The 16,794-nt window shown below is 45.5% G+C and overlaps 1 protein-coding gene across 2 annotated transcripts in view; it reads right to left on the reverse strand.

Annotated features, from left to right (window-relative positions):
- The window catches only part of LOC116939525 (A disintegrin and metalloproteinase with thrombospondin motifs 17), a 122,696-nt gene that overhangs the window by 13,002 nt on the left and 92,900 nt on the right, over positions 1-16,794 (reverse strand). For both annotated transcript variants that reach the window (XM_076066707.1, XM_032948026.2), the window contains exons 17-21: positions 9,369-9,489; positions 7,530-7,601; positions 6,374-6,454; positions 4,025-4,182; positions 1,793-1,943 (exon numbers count right to left, since the gene is read on the reverse strand). In XM_076066707.1, coding sequence (XP_075922822.1) covers positions 1,793-1,943; positions 4,025-4,182; positions 6,374-6,454; positions 7,530-7,601; positions 9,369-9,489 — 583 coding nt within the window. The remainder of the gene's footprint in view (positions 1-1,792; positions 1,944-4,024; positions 4,183-6,373; positions 6,455-7,529; positions 7,602-9,368; positions 9,490-16,794) is intronic.

The raw sequence follows: 16,794 nt of genomic DNA on the forward strand, positions 1-16,794 counted from the left end.
ATTTAACACCGGTAGCAATGAGGTCCAGTGGCAACTGAGCATCGCAGCCTTTTCCTCAGGTGCACAGTGGGCGGGAGCTGGAACGGAATAATTAACGGCACAACACCATGCAGAGTCTCGTTCCGTTTAGCGTTTCACATTTGTTTGAAGTTTGTTTACCCCCTGAGTTTTGTGTATGCCCCCCCCCGCCCCCCCGTTGAAGCACACTACGGGGGGTTGGTGCAACCCGCTGCGGTTATTCTTCGAGTGGTAAGCTCGGCGAGGCTTGAAGAAAATAAAATAATATATAATGCTTAACGAGATGCCCATATTTGCACGAGCTTGTGTCTCGAGGCTTTACAAGACAGGCCTTGCATAACGTACATCCTCCCAAAGGGCGGGCAGCGTTGTAGGAAATGAACAAAGCATTGCAGATTATTTATACGCCAGCTTCATGTCCGCAAGGATTGTCCATTGGCCACTATACGTTGATATTTTTACTTCATAACATTGCTTTACCGAGTAACGTTTCCGCAAAAAATTTCATGAGAATTAATAAAATGGTACAAAAGCGGTTTTCTTCTTTTTGTAGAATCGCAGCAGGTTCCTGTAAATTATATTTCACAGCTTTCTATGTTAACTCTCCTTGACAAACATTTCCCCCACAATTACCTGTGCAAATATGAAGTGGAATGCATTGACGTGGACTGTATATCAATATCACTTGCCGTTGTAACTTGCTGACCCGCCCCTACTGGACATCTGTAAAAAAAGAGCTTCATGCTCATCGGATTCCTCCAGTCTAAATAAAGATAAAAGCTTCTGAATATGACGCACGATTCCAAGCTAAGCCAAGCATACGTGTCAACCACGAAGGCAAGACTTTGCTGCATTCAGTTAAATCAAGCGAGGCTGCCGAGTAGCATGCGCTTGTGCGTGCACGTGTACATGTACAATTAATATGTGGGAATGTGTGCGAATGGACAGTATAGCAAGGTGTATATGCAGAGGTATGTTTGTGTAAAGTGCCATCACCAGGTCGTATCCACTCGACCTCTGACCTGTCTATATACATGTTATGAAGAAGGTCCATCGCCCGCAACGTCGCCTCATATATATATTTTTTTCCCTTGTAGGGCGGTGTTTTATTGACGAATGTGTAGTTTATTTGTATTGTTGTTATTTGTGCTTGTGCACCACTGCCAATGCAATATCACCAAATAATGGATGTATACGTGCGCATATATGAGTGGGTGAATATGCGAGTGTCTGTGTCACAAGCAGCTGGCACAGAGCTCACGGCACAGTACAGCATTAGTAGCTGTGCACACGACAACCGAGGATCTGACCCCAGTGGCGGTGCTCGTCCGTCATTGGGGGCCCTAAGCTGAAATAATTTTTGCAACCCCCCCGCCCCACCCCCCCCCCTTTTCAGTCAATAAAATCCGAGTGAGAATACAGAAGAGAATCCAGACAATAGATGGAGGCGTAGTGAGATGAGATCAACTAGAGATGATCACATTTAAGGGGCTTTTTTTTACGTTCATGAGCTTGTTACGTGCATTACGATTTGAATTTGAACTGTTATTTCAGGGCACCATTATTTCTCGTGAATCAGGGGCCCCGTAAGCTCATTGGGTCTCTAAGCCTTTGCTTGGTTTGGTTGTGCCGAGTAAACCCACCACCGTGTGACCCAACCGCAATGTCCTCCCCCCACCCCCCCCCCGCCACCACAGGCGGTCTACGGGTTCCAAACCAAGGATGCTTTCCAAGGACAGGGTCGGCGACGCGCAGTGAGTTGTTGTGCCCGCACCTCCTCCGCACTGCACGCTGCAGTTCTCCCAGCCGACGTGCGTCCACATGTAGAGGGGCGTCCGCGGCCGCTCGCCGTGCCGCGCGCTCCTGTTCACCGGCACCGTGAACTCGTAGTGGATTCCAACGTTGTGGTCATGGAAGAGCAGCACCTTGAATGAAAAACGAACGGGGATTTAAAAGTCAAGATTCGGGTTGTGTGTATATCGGGTTGCTCAATGTGGAGGCATCGGTCAAATACGCTTTAGAAAGGGCGGCCTCCCCAGTGCTCCGTCTAGCGGAGGCCAGCAGTGGCGTGAGCAACAATCGGAGGCCTGCACCTTTCCCTTGCTGCGGTAAATACATTCAGTATGCATTGCGTGAGTGTTTTAAAAAATTACAGCAAACCAAAAAGGGCATTTCTGTGTTATTCAGAGAGAGGAAACATTGAATGTGAATGCTAGCAGATTATATGTTGAAACCGGTCCTAGGTACCACCTCCTTGACCAATCCACACTGACCAGCGTGATAAAGAACGGTCACCAACACGGCAGTGGATTGACAAAAAATGTGAAATTATTCACAATGATCTCTAGTGGCCAAGAATTAAGACTATCTTTCAGAACTGGATTCATGCTACTCTCCTACATTTCTACATCTGCAAAAATATAGCCACAGAGAATATAGCATCCATTGAGACATCATTGTATCTTGTGCACTGGTACTGAAACTTCTCACGGAGACAACTTTTGGCATGATTTTGGCTGAACCCATCTGATGAGGTCTCACGGAAAGAAACAGATATTAAAAAAAAACATGAAATCCCACCTTTTTTTCTTTCTTTCAGAAAAAAAAGAATGTATTTAGAAAATTACATCTGTTTTTAGACCAAACATTAATTTGCCACTTCCTTCTGCCAATATGTCCTCCCACATGGCGGTACGTCATGGATTATTACTGCGGCGCTGGCACGAAGCCGGCTTGGCTTGGCCACCCCTCGAAACCCTTCGACGTCTGCTTTGCGAGATTGTCAGTGAACCACCGATGTTGGGGAGGGGAGCATTTAAGTGAGCACGATAATTCTCCTGGGATTGGATTTTATTTACCAAACCGCCCGGATAATTCGGGTGCAATCAAAATGTACGGCGACGTAATTAAAAAAAAAAATTTCCGTCGCCGAGACGAGCCTTGTGTTTTGTTGTTGTTGTTGCTCGATCTCTGATTATATTTGACCGTGATTAATGCAGTCATTACAGTGTCTAGTCTTTACCATGGGGCTTTTGGGCACGCAATGAATCTTCGGAACACGTGGAGAGTATTAACTGAGGACAGCCCCATGCAATGTATTGTGCGACGTGGATTTACTTTCACCTTATTGTTCGAATGAGTTTAGCCGGCGCTTGGCTGGTTCACCGTTCACTTGAGATAGCATTGAGGCAATCCTGCGGCCTTGCGGTGTGTAGCCATGCAACTCATAAACTTATTTTTTTATAGATTCATGGATTTCACGTAAATGTATTACATTGCCGCAGTTTTACCTTCTCACATTCGTAATGCATCAGCACAGAGCAATTTTCGGCTCAATAATAAAACGGGGGGCGGGGGGCATTGTGTTGCTTTCAAGGCCACGCTTTGCTTGCTGGGCTGGTTGCAGAAGAGGCGGAGCAATGCAATTCATGGGAACTCACGAGAGATAGGCCACAGGCGTTGAATGGCAGGAACCTGCGTAGGATTTCATCAATTGCCAGGTACAGTGAGAGGGCTTGGTTGTGACGGTGGCGGTGGTTGGTGGTGCCAGCTGATGAGGGGCCCCAAAGGGAAACAATAATTTTGGGAGCCTCCCTGTAACGTTTTTTTTTTAATGCTCGTGAGTATACAGAAAATATATAGACAAGAGATATAGATGTAGTCATTAGATACGTGAGAAATATAGACAAGACAGAAATGCGGCGAGATGAGAGAAGAGAGATGCGGACAAAATAGAGATGAGGCAGATTAACTGCCTTCATGTTTTAAGTTCGATGAGAGACAAAAATATGCATACATTATAGCGATGAGATAGAGATGAGAGAGTGTGATCGTGTTTATACATTATTTATCGTGTTATGTTTATTCCGATTTGAATTTGAGGTGATATTTGATGAATCTGGGACCCCTTAGAGCCCATTTGGGGCCCTAAGTTTGTTCTGCTTGGTTTGCTTATGCCTAGTGCCGCCGCTGGCAGCAAGTAGGGGTTACGCTCAAGCTCTCGTACCATGACGTTGAGGGGCTGCTTCAAGGGGCCCTTGACGGTCATCTTTTCCCAGATGCCTCGGCGCACGTAGCGGACCGTGCTCCCTGCGACGCTGTAATCTCCGGGCCTCTCCACTTTCCACTCGCTGTTAATGGAGTTCTGGCTTGAGTCGTTCACAGCTGTCGTCAAGGCACAGTCATCATTCACAGTTAAGGGCCACGTTTAATAGCTTCTGCTGATCGCGTCCAAAGCATCGTGCATGTCTCTAAAAAGACGTTAACAATGCATGTTGGTACGTGTGTTATTATTATTATTATTATTCTCATTAGCCACATGTGGATACATACTTCGTCCATCCGATGATTTCCCCTTCAGGGCGGTCATCGTCGACTCAACATGACAGCCAAGAATATTAAAGTAAAACTTCTTGCTGCAGATGCCCGAGACTGCTTTTTACAGGTGTGACTCTTCACACAAGGCATGGTTGATACTCAGTGATGGAGTAAAGTATGGCTCTGAGGCTGGCTGGACATGTCTATAATTCCCTGATGAAGGTCTAAAGGTTTGGCACTGGCCAGACTTGGACCAGAACCGGTCAGGTTTGTGACGATGTCATTCCCGTGCACTATTTGCGGCCATCACTTCCGTTTCCAGAGCACTCGCAAGCATTAATGATTGAGTGTTGAAGTCACCGTTGAATACTTTTTTTTACGAAAAAATGTACCGTGTATTGCGTGGAGTGGTGGTGCAGTGGTTAGCGCAATGTGCTATGAACCCGCCAACCTGAGTTTTATTCCTGCCCATGGCTAACAAGAGCGGCGAGCGATATCGGAGCTAGGCTTGGGCCTCTGCTAAGGCGACTCACCCTCGAATACGTACCTAGTACAGTGTGTAAACATCGGCAGTGGAGAGACAAAGGTGCTCATGTGTGTGATGCTGGCCACCACTCCCCCGTGAGCAGTGCTGCCCTTAACAGGTGCTTGCCAACAATAATGGAACAACCATCAATAAGGCCCCATGTTTGTCATGTTAGAAGTGTTTTCTTTCTAGGAAGCGTGCAGAGTTGAAGACATCTGGCACGTTATCAAATGCTGGTAGACTTTTATAACTGAAACTATAATATTAACAAAGAATACTGGTAGGAAACACATTTCAATTCGAGTGATTAATAGGTGGGAAAATGTTATCGTTTGGAAATTTTCTTTAAATAATCATAACCTTGCTATCTAAAAATGCCCGTAAGTGCAGTAAAATTATGACCTTAAGAATTATGCTTTTATAGTTTGTAATCGTTTTATTTTTATTTTATTTCGCAGCACTTTGCAAGCATTAAAAATAAAATCCTCTCTGTGAAGGAAAGAAAATGGAAAATGAGTCAACAAATTGATGATACATTACTCGCCACATAGGAGATGAAGGCCAGCTGGAATAAACCTCACCAATAGTCTCAATGTCTTTTAGCCGTAGAGATTACAGGGGAAATGCTTTATGCAGTGCACACCAACAGCGTAAGCAAAGTTCGCCTTGCGGTTTTAAGGAGTCGCCATGGTGGTGCAATGTTAACTCCCTCGCCTGGTATGCAGGAGGTCAGGGGTTCAATCGCGACCCTGACGCCTGCTGCATATTTGGAGTTTGTGTGTTCTCCCCGTGGTCGCGTGGATTTTTTTCCTCCGGGTCCTCTGGTTTTTCCCTCCACATTTAGAAACGTGCATTTTTATTTATATTAACTTAAAGCTTTCGTGACTGCAGGAATTCATACTCTTTGGATCTTTCGTAAAAGTCACGTAGATAGAAAAATAATGAAATAAAATAAAAAAATCACATTATTATTTTTCTATCTACGTGACTTTACCAAAAAACCCAAAGAGTATTTACTTATATTCTTTGGGTATTTTGGTAAAGTCACGTAGATAGGTTCAAAGAAAATAACAAAATAACAAAAAACATTTTCCTTGAACCTATCTACGTGACTTTACCGAAAGACCCAAAGAATATGAATTCCTGCAGTCACGAAAGCTTTAAGTCAAGATTTTAATTTTGATTATTTTCCTGTTCTAAATTTACAACTTCATTGAGCTATCATTTGTGACCAAGTGGCTTCTAAAACATAAGCCAATTGCTAAGTGGGGTTTACCTGGTAATAAGCAAATAGTTTAGTAGTATTTGTATATATTTTAAAGTGCTTTGTTTACCTTTCCTATACGTTGCACCATCGTGTTTTTGTCATGTTTGTTGTAACGATCTGACCTACCCCTACCGGACATCTGTGAAAAAGAGCTTCATAGGTCATCGGATTCCTTCAGTACAGATACATATTCTGATTCTGTTCTGGAAGTGCATTGTTTCATTAAATCATGCTTCTCGCATTACCCAGGTAGCTGTGCGCTGGCTTGTGTTCAACCACACGGATCCGGCGAGCACCGGCAGGAATCGTCAGCGCCTTCACGTAACCTGCCGGAGGACATCATCAGCAGCATCATCATCAGCATCTCTTGGCTAACCATCGAACAAAGACAGTCACCGCATCGCGTGCTTTCAGACGCACTTCTGCGGCCATCTGGAATGCTCTTCCTGTACGATTAGCTTGGTTGGCTATGTTTGGTTTGAAAGAAGTTAATTATTACATGATGTCCTTTACCATCATTCAGTCAATTCACCATCTACATGTAAAGTTAAGATTGTTTTTTAAACAAAACCCACTTAGGGTGAGTTTTAAATCGTGGGAAAAGTAATAGTCACCTCCAGTGCCAAGATAAGTTAATTCCACAGTTTGGAAGCCACCAGTTTGGAACATCCATAAACCTGGGCAATTATCTAGTCCAACACAGCAAGAGGGCTTCCCATTTGCTGAGTGCATGTTCATCTCTTGTGCGTGGCAATGTAAAACTTATGTTATATAAACACGGTAAACCTTGTAAGTCATTACCATCAGCTTAAGTTAATTATTGGTTTCAATGGTAACCAGTGAAGACATGAACATCAATCTTGCTGGTTACTGGCACCAAAAGCAGCCATCTGCTGTGTGTTGCGTTATACTGCAGGGACCTTTAAAGACATTTGCTTGCATGCAGCAGTCCTGTTTATTAAAAATAGTTATAATCATTTACAGCCCGATGTTAATCCACTGCTGGATGAAGGCCACCCCTTCCTGTATTGGTTGAGGGGCTTGTTTGACTCTACTTCACCAGTCCGGCTTGTTGAAAAGGTGGGATATCCCACTCTGCTCACACCCGGTTCAGATAGCATTCACTACTGCTCTTGGCACCGCTGGAAATTGAGCTTAGACCACTGAGTCCAGAGTGTAGTGTTTGGAATCATACGCGACATGTCGTGTTATAATCTGGGATTATATCACGTAAAGAGGCAATTCCCCCCCCCCTCCCCCCCATGCAGCATAAACACTTCGTGTTGTCAACTGATGTTAGCCGTGGCCAGGAATCGAACTCAGGTTTCCTTGTGAAGAACACAGGAGCGCAGTGTTATCAGGCAGACGTGAGAGCGAGCGTGCGTGCGGGAAGGAACTCACAAAAGTAACACTTGGTGGGGAGCTTGGCCTTGGACAGGCTGCAGATGGAAACTTTCTTGCAATGGCTGCTGGCTAGCGGCAAAACACACGCAGGGCGAGAGTTGATTTAAAAAGAACTGCGCGTGAGGCGTTGTTTCTCTGTGTGCCTATGTGTGTGTGTCTCTCTCTCTCTCTGTGTCTCTGTGTTTTCTCTCTCTGCTTATGTGTCTGTCTGTGTGTCTCCGTGTCTGTGTTTTGTCTCTCTCTCAAACTTAGCACTCTTTGGAAGAACGTAATCAACCAGGTGGGCTGTTGACTGTTGTGTTAGCCGACTCTCTGTGTTGTATTGCATTGTATTTCTAAGTTTCCTAGGTTTGTTTTCTCTTTCAGCCGTACCTGATGACGGTTGCTTGTGTTGCAATCGAAACGTCGTGTGCTATTATTAAATTTATTTTTCTTTCTACGTGACTTTACCGAAAGAACCAAAGAGTAATTCCTGCAGTCACGAAAGCTCCAAAACAAGCTTGAGCCCTTAGTTTGTCATGTTTTAATTTATTTTCGGTATAAATCTCTCCCCAATTTAAATGACCCTCATGAATTTGCTACGACGTTTCATATTAACTTGCGTGTTATCATATATGGTCCGTCATCATACAGTTTCATCAACGATGGTTTATTTATAAATGATACTGCTGTCAATTGTAATGAAGCAGGTGAAGAAAATGCTTCAAATGGAAACATTTTTTTGCTCTAAATATTCTGAAGTGATGCTCTTGATGAATGTGATGAGGATGATGATAATTGACTATGAAAACTGAAGACATTGATCATTCTGTGTACTGTATTCTTCGGAAAGACAGCATAAAACTTGCTCCCTGTGTCAATGAAGTCAGAAAAAGACAGATTTCCAGGATAGCTTAAACAGACTGTTGGGGCAAATACCAGGTACTCATTTGAGGCTGGATCGACCTAGGGGAGGCCCAGGACCGGTTCAGACGATCGTCGCTGGTGTTGGCCATGAGCGGTAATTGATCTCGGGTCCCAGTGTTCATATCGCAGGCGTGTTAACTACTGCGCTACCAATCCCCATATTACACTACTGTATTAAAAAACTGGTCACTCACACACCAACGTTTTGCTTTAAATTAGAGACAATGAGAGTGCGTCTTATATTGCAGAGAATATGGTATTGCAAATTGTGTGTATTTTTTGTATCCAATTTTTTTTTGTTAATCGTCATTAAAGAACCCAGAACAACAATGGGAATTTCAAAAGCAGGGAGGAACATCCAAAAACGTAAACAAGCCAAGCGTAATGCGCCCTCAAAATTAGGGAAAGAACGAGGGCATCCGGGCTCGCTGCCCTACCGCGGTAGGGGTAACGACCGTGAGCAGTGTAGTTAACATGTTGCCACGCTGGCGAGATGATAACTACCTTGCTTGGTATACAGGAGGTCATGGGTTCAATCCCGACCCTAAAGCCTGTATATTTGGAGTTTGCGTGTTCTCGCCGTGGTCGCGTGGATTTTTCTCCGGGTCCTCCGGTTTTTTCCCCTCCACATTTAGAATCAACATCACGCGTATTAGGCTGCTACAAATTTTCACGTCAAAAGCCACTTCGTTGAGCTGTCATTTGTGGCCAGGTCGCTTCTGAAAAAGAGCCATATATCTTGGTGGGCCTTACCTGGTAGAAACAAGTTTAGTTTTAGTTTAATATAAGTTGGGGTAGGGGCGGTGGAGGAAGAATATGGTGAAAAAAGGGAGCAGGGGGGTATTTCAATAGTTAATGGGGGGGTTGTGAATGAATATAAACGACATGGGAGTTCCTCCACCACCGACAAGCATCTCCAAGCACAAGCACCTGTGCCCCGCGTGTGGTTGAAGTCCCCCTTGACCACCTTGCAGGACTTCCCGTCGCCATCGCACATGCCGCAGCGATCCTCCCTGACCGGCGATCCCACGATGCCATCGCATCCCACCTTCTGCTCGAGAGGATGGAGAACCAACATAACACACGGTGAGCAACAATGAACTCGTTGGGAGAGCGGGTGGGGTGGTGGGTGGGGGTAACATCACCGTTGCTGAACAAGTGCTGTTTATTTTCAAGGGTCTATCTTTCAGCATGCGACTGCATATAGCCCCGATGTTATTTGGAGCGGCGGTTTTACTCTGGATTTATAAATACGTGAAAGTATTCCCTCGAGCTTCACGAAGTGCCTGCAACCGAGAGTTGTGGATGAACAAATATAGAGAGATGAACAAATTTAGAGAGTAAAAGACAGGCAAAAATGTGCTGTTCCTCGTAAGTGATGGTGTAATGTTGCCTCGTGAGATTATGCTGGCTGGCTGAGTAAGCCAACTCTGCAGGGAGGATGCAGAGAGGCCATTCCCCTGTACGGATTGAATCCTGCATCTGGAGCTCGCTAACTCAATTTTAAGCGCTCAGCAATATTCCAAGCATTGAAACAAGAGCTTTGAGGCATCAGCCCCTTCGATCTTCCATAGTTGTATACCCGAGTAAATCTACAGCTTCTACAACTTTTTTTGCCCGGCCTATCTGCCCTTTCGCTGTAACCAATAGGAATAGTTTGCTCACATATCTATTTACTGATTCACATTTTCCACGGCAGTAGAGAATGCCAAGGTGGTGCACCAGGAGGAGGAGATGTTTCCAGGCCACTGCCGCACAGCGAGCAACGATGGTCCATTTACATGGCAGACTTTGATGTGGTCGCGTGAAAGCAAAACGAATACCACGCATACACTCACAAATATAAATAAAATCTAAGTGAAATAGAAAGCTGATAATAGCAATATCAGTGACGGCTCTCGAAATTCCAATGAAATTAATAACTATGATAAAAGCAAATACAGTGGTACCTCGGAGATCGAACGCCCCAGAACTCGAACAATTCGGTGATCGAACAACATTTTCGACCATTTTTTGCCCCGGACATCGAACAAAAATTCGGAGGTCGAACAACTGGAAAAACCTGTTCGGGCAGAGACGCGTAACCAGGGCGATCGAGACAAAGGCGAATGACCCAGTTTACGCGTGGCTCTCATCCTTTATCACTGTGAAGTTCCTGCCCCCCAATACGACTCCTCTCATCCAGCACATGGACCAACAGGTAATTTCCTACTTTAAAAAAAAACTCTACACGAAAGCCCTTTTTCAAAGGTGGCAAAATGGGCTGAGTTACACAATTTTGTAGATAAATATCATCCAGATAAGGCAGTAGCCAGCAGAGCAGGCGATTTTTTAATAATAATGCATGAGTAATTTCAGAAACATCTTAAAACGGAGGCAGAAACAATCCTCTCTTGATCAGTTTTTAGTAAAAAGGCCCTCAAGTGAATCACAGTTAGTGCTAGAAAAAAGGTAAAGAAAAGAAAGAACCCCAGACGGGCAGTTACCCAGCGTTTTTATGGAGGGGGACTCCCCTTCCAAGCAACACTGACACCTCCTCCTCCCCTCCTCACCACCTTCCACTCAAGCCATCCACTCTCCTTACTACAGGTAAAGTGAAGTTCAATGTTCATTTATTCTTGGTTCTTTCGGTAAAGTCACATAGAAGGGAAACAATAAATAATAAAAATATATATTGTTTCCCTTCTATGTGACTTTACCGAAAGAACCAAGAATAAGAATCCCTGCAGTCACGAAAGCTTTAAATAAAAATTCATTTATTCTATTCATTATAACTGTGTGTTTTTTTGTTTTTGTATGCTTTTATGTACTGTACTGTATGTTAATATTGTAAATTTTGTGTAAAAATGGCCCATAATAGGAGCATCCTTGGGTGGGGAACCAATTGATGCTATTTCCATTCATTCTTATGGGGAAAATTGATTCGGTGTTCAAACAATTCGGTGTTCGAACACGGTTTTGGAACGAATTAAGTTCGATCTCCGAGGTACCACTGTACTAATAATTGCAGAGTAATCCTATCAGACAAAAGAATAGATTTTTCAATCTTAAGTTGCAGGAAAAGCCGTAAACAGGTGAGTTGTTAGATGTGAATTAAAATGTGATTCGGAATTCCTAACGGACCGAGGAAGGGGATTCCAAATTCGCAGAGCCTGGCTGGAGAAGGCTCTCGGCCTCCCATAGGCCATCACCACAAGCTTGACTTTGGAATGATGAGTAGACCAGGATCAGCTGATCTAAGTTTTTTCACAGTGATATATAAAACTTGACGGTCGTCACCTTTCCCATCCGCAAGCAGGCGCGGACAGCTGGACTTAACATCCCTTAAAAAAGAAAATCGTGCGCATGAACAGATCTGGGAATTTTCTATAAACGTACAGACCCGGTGACTTGAGAGGTGAGAGTGGATAAAGAGGCCATAGGGCAAGCATGCAGGACGCTGGGGCGAATATTTACAGTGGAGGAGCTTGCAACCGGCTGCCTCCGCGTTTAATGGAAGTCACAGATCCACGCGGCCGTGAGGTTCACAGGGCGTCATACATCACCTGGAAGCAATTTGGTGTGTTTTCAAGGTGAAATTGTCATCATTTTCATCACAGCCACTTAGCCATTGCCTTGCTTGTGCAGAGGCACGATGGATTTTGCCTCCTAATGGTTTAAATGTGGCGGGCGAACCGTGCCTCTTCAATGCTGCAACTGCATTCTACATGTCACCCGCGATCTGGTATGAAGCAAATGACTGCCCTCCCATGGAATATCCAGTGTCAATCCGCAGAACATGTTGCACGTGTCCATGCTGGCAATGCAAAATGCTCAGATTTATGTTGAACTTGAGCTGCCAAATTATCGCAGACAATAATTAATATGAACGCGGGTGATTAAACATTTGTAAATGCGGCAATTTATATCTCGGTTTATTTTTGTAGTTTGCATCCTGAAAGTTAATTAATGTAATTAATACTTTGAGTTGTGCAGGCTGCCTCATTTGGAACCAAAGTTGCTTTTAATCTATCGCAATACTTTGCTTAAGGCGTTTGGTTTTTATTATCTGAGGATAGAGGAGCGGATATGAGTAGTGGGGTCTGTGTTGTATGGAAGAATGAAAGAGGGGTGAAAAGGAAGTGTAGGATGGGAATGTGAGTGGGGATTCTGGGAAGGGGTGGGTGACAGGGGTGAATCTTTAGGGAAAAAAAATAATGAGGAACAGATTCCTCACAGTTGAACAAATTTATATACAAAGACAAAGTTCCCCGTATCGCTGTACCACCTGAACAGACTGTTGGGGCAAGTGCTGTTAGTGAGCACCTATGAAGGTCCGTACAGGTGGGTGGCAAATACCATGCCCGGCCGCCTTTGTCTCCCCAGTGGTGATGTTTACACGCCACACCAGGTACTCAATTGAGGTGGAGTCGACCTAGGAGAGGCCTATGACCGGTTCAGATAATATAATCGTCGCTGGTATTGGCCTTGAGCGGGATTCGAACTGATGTTGTTGGGTTTGTAGCATAGCGCACTAACCGCTGCAATACCGCCCCCCACACCCCCCCCCACACACACACGCGCTGTACGTTTGGTAAAGTGGTTAGTGGTGACCCAGGTTGGATTTTAGGGCCGTGGCTAACATCAGCAGAAAGTGATATCAGAACGCCATTCCTGCCCTCTCCCCACTTATCAAACCCGCACTGACCAGGGTGGTGAAATATGATTAAACAAACCCACGATCAACATCTTGTGGGGAGGCCTTAGTCTATTAGGGGAGTGAGAATGACTGGATTTATTGTATTTATAATTTGATGCTGTATATTTACCACCAACCCCCCCCCCCCCCCCAAATAATGCCACGCCACACAAAATAGTTGCATAATCCTTTCTCTTCGGCAAAAGCTGACAACTACAGCTGCTTAAAAATGTCATGCCGCTCATTGCAAGTGTACAGCCATATTTCTGGCCAACTGCTGATATGATTGTGACTATGGGAATAACGGGGCATTACCGCATTGCAAATGTACACTCGTAGCACATGGCTAGAAATACATGCCAGCCAATCTCTTTCCCTCAAGGGAAAATAAACATATGGCAAAGTAAACAAAGACAGAGATCCCCGTACAGGCTACACTTAGAATGTTGGGGCAAGTGCTCGAAGCGAGTGCTCAATGAGGCAGGCGCGGTGCACCTTTGCTTCCCCCACTGCTAAAGTGTACACACCACACGGGGTACTCATATTAGGCCGAGTTGACCGAGGAGAGGCCCCGGTACAGGTATAGCTATCACATGCCATCGACGTAAGCATTGGGAATCGAGCTCACGTCTCCAGGTTTGAGGTGCTCACAGTACTACCTACACTAACCACTGCACCGCTGGTTCTCATTAAATACACGCTATATAGGATGTGAGCTACACTTGGGCGGGAACCCTCCAATTCACCTGTAATTCCGTTAATATATAGGCGCATGAAGAAAGAGTTGCCCTTAGGTGAACTGGAGAAACGCAAATGGCTGATGTGTGCACAAGAACACTGTGGAGGAGGCGGGCCCCAAATTAATTAGTAATAATAAATTGGGGTGTATCATAAATCATCTCAAATGAAGAAAATTTTAAGATTAAAAAAGCTCATAATTTTAACAAGAGTATTGGAAACAAAAAATGGTCATTGGATGCTACGTTACTTATTTCACACAATCGTTACATGCTTCAGTTGTGTAGCTTGTCCGGCATACTATGCTTATTAAGCCAGGTGGCGCACCCAAAAAATATTTCTGCTTAGAGCCCTCAAAATAGGCTGCATACACCACTGAATTAGATGCACCACGTGAGCAACTGGAATAACCTGGCACCGCTCTTAGCAGCTACAGGTGCATATTAACCATTTTCTTCCAGTGGACCTTAAAGTTCGTGTGATGGTATTTGAAAACGAGTAGGCCACGTGTGCCGGTGTCACAGTCCTTGTTTCTAAAACTGTCAATTGCTTATAAACTACTTGGTTGAAAATCACCACGTAGGAGCATCGCGCCTTCATGTAAAACTACTGCAGACAATACATTACTCCTCTATTACATGTGTAGTGACATCGCGGATGTCACTGTATGGTGCCGGCCCGGAAGGGTCGTGCTGTTCGATGTTCCGACATCGTGGACAGCACCGTGTGGGTGGCTGTGTGTGACACCAGCCCTAGCGTGGACAGCACCGTGTGGGTGGCTGTGTGTAACACCAGCCCTAGCGTGGACAGCACCATGTGGGTGGCTGTGTGTAGCACCAGCACTAGCGGGGACAGCACCGTGTGGGTGGCTGTGTGTAACACCAGCCCTAGCGGGGACGGCACCGTGTGGGTGGCTGTGTGTAACACCAGCCCTAGCGGGGACAGCACCGTGTGGGTGGCTGTGTGACACCAGCCCTAGAGGGGCTTGGCTAGCACTGGGGTGGGGGCTTCCCCGAGGGGGAGGGGGTGAGTGTCAGCCCAGGGGCAGGGTTGCCCCGGGCCATGGCACTTTGGTTGACCCTGTAAACACGTGATCCGGATTGTCCACACAGGGGGCCCCAGGTGGGGGCACTAGTGGGTGATCACTTGTCCGGAGAGAGGTTTTGAAAAGGATCAAGAGGGAACGAGAATGTTCAGGAAGGCGGGCGGAGCCGAGGGCGGAGCGGCCCCGATGGGAAAGGGATATAAGGCGGGTCCCTGGGTCGCTGCATTCTACAAGCGGGAAGCTCAACATCTACAAGCGGGAAGCTCAACATCTACAAGCTGGGAGCTCAACATCTACAAGCGGGAAGCTCAACATCTACAAGCTGGAAGCTCAACATTTACAAGCTGGGAGCTCAACATCAACAAGCTGGGAGCTCAACACCTACAAGCTGGGAGCTCAACATCAACAAGCTGGGAGCTCAACATCTACAAGCGGGAAGCTCAACATCTACAAGCTGGGAGCTCAACATCTACAAGCGGGAAGCTCAACATCTACAAGCTGGCAGCTCAACATCTACAAGCTGGAAGCTTAACATCTACAAGTTGGAAGCTCAACATCTACAAGCTGGGAGCTCAACATCTACAAGCGGGAAGCTCAACATCTACAAGCTGGGAGCTCAACATCTACAAGCGGGAAGCTCAACATCTACAAGCAGGAAGCTCAACATCTACAAGCGGGAAGCTCAACATCTATAAGCTGGAAGCTCAACATCTACAAGCTGGGAGCTCTACGTCTACAAGCTGGAAGCTCAACGTCTACAAGCTGGGAGCTCAACATCTACAAGCTGGAAGCTCAACATCTACAAGCTGGGAGCTCAACATCTACAAGCTGGGAGCTCAACATCTACAAGCTGGAAGCTCTACAAGCTGGAAGCTCAACGTCTACAAGCTGGAAGCTCAACATTTACAAGCGGGAAGCTCAACATCTACAAGCTGGGAGCTCAACATCTACAAGCTGGAAGCTCAACATCTACAAGCTGGGAGCTCAACATCAACAAGCTGGGAGCTCAACACCTACAAGCTGGGAGCTCAACATCAATAAGCTGAGAGCTCAACATCTACAAACGGGAAGCTCAACACCTACAAGCGGGAAGCTCAACATCTACAAGCTGGGAGCTCAACATCTACAAGCCGGGAGCTCAACATCTACAAGCAGGAAGCTCAACATCAACAAGCGGGAAGATCTACGTCTCAAGCTGAAGATCTCCGTCCTACAAGACAATCACGTTGTCGGAGACCCGAGTGAGGAATCGACCCTTCGTAGCAGTAACTCGCTGTAGTCTGGTAAAGGAACAATATCTGCGACTCAGTTGGACCCACTACAAATGTCTAACACCTCTGCAACATAACAATGATGTGAAGGGAAGATGGCCAGGTGGTTCAAAGGTCAGGGCTCCGATCTAGCAATACCGAGGGCGTGGGATTGAATCCAGGCAGTCCCCTGTGATTAAACTAGCCTCTCAAGTATAGCAAGGCGATGGTCACCAATGAATGCACAAAATCCCCATCACATTACATTTGGTTCTGCACTTAATTTCAATAGTTTCCAGCTCGTGCAACAAACCTCCCTCTCATCTTAAAAAATGCAATGGGAAGTACTACCCTCAACTATGTGTGGGCCAGAGGTCACTTGAAGACATCTAAATGGTTACTCTATGGTATCTGCTTCCGTGGGCCATTTTCCAATACTAAGAGTCGAACAGCGAGATAATCTTTGGTTCTTTCGGTAAAGTCACGTAGGTATAAAATAAAATAAATCACGACGTTTCAGGCGCAACACAAGCATCCATCATCAGGTGGGACAACCACAGCAAGAAACAATTGCTGAAGTTGGTGAAAGGGCTGCCGTGACAATAGGCTATAGAGGTAAGAGAGGGGGGAGGAGCAAGGGGGGGA

This window comes from Petromyzon marinus, chromosome 1 (assembly GCF_048934315.1).
Source record: "Petromyzon marinus isolate PM22_M1 ecotype Great Lakes invasive population chromosome 1, UKy_Petmar_22M1.pri1.0, whole genome shotgun sequence".
Taxonomy (NCBI): Eukaryota; Metazoa; Chordata; class Hyperoartia; order Petromyzontiformes; family Petromyzontidae; genus Petromyzon; species Petromyzon marinus.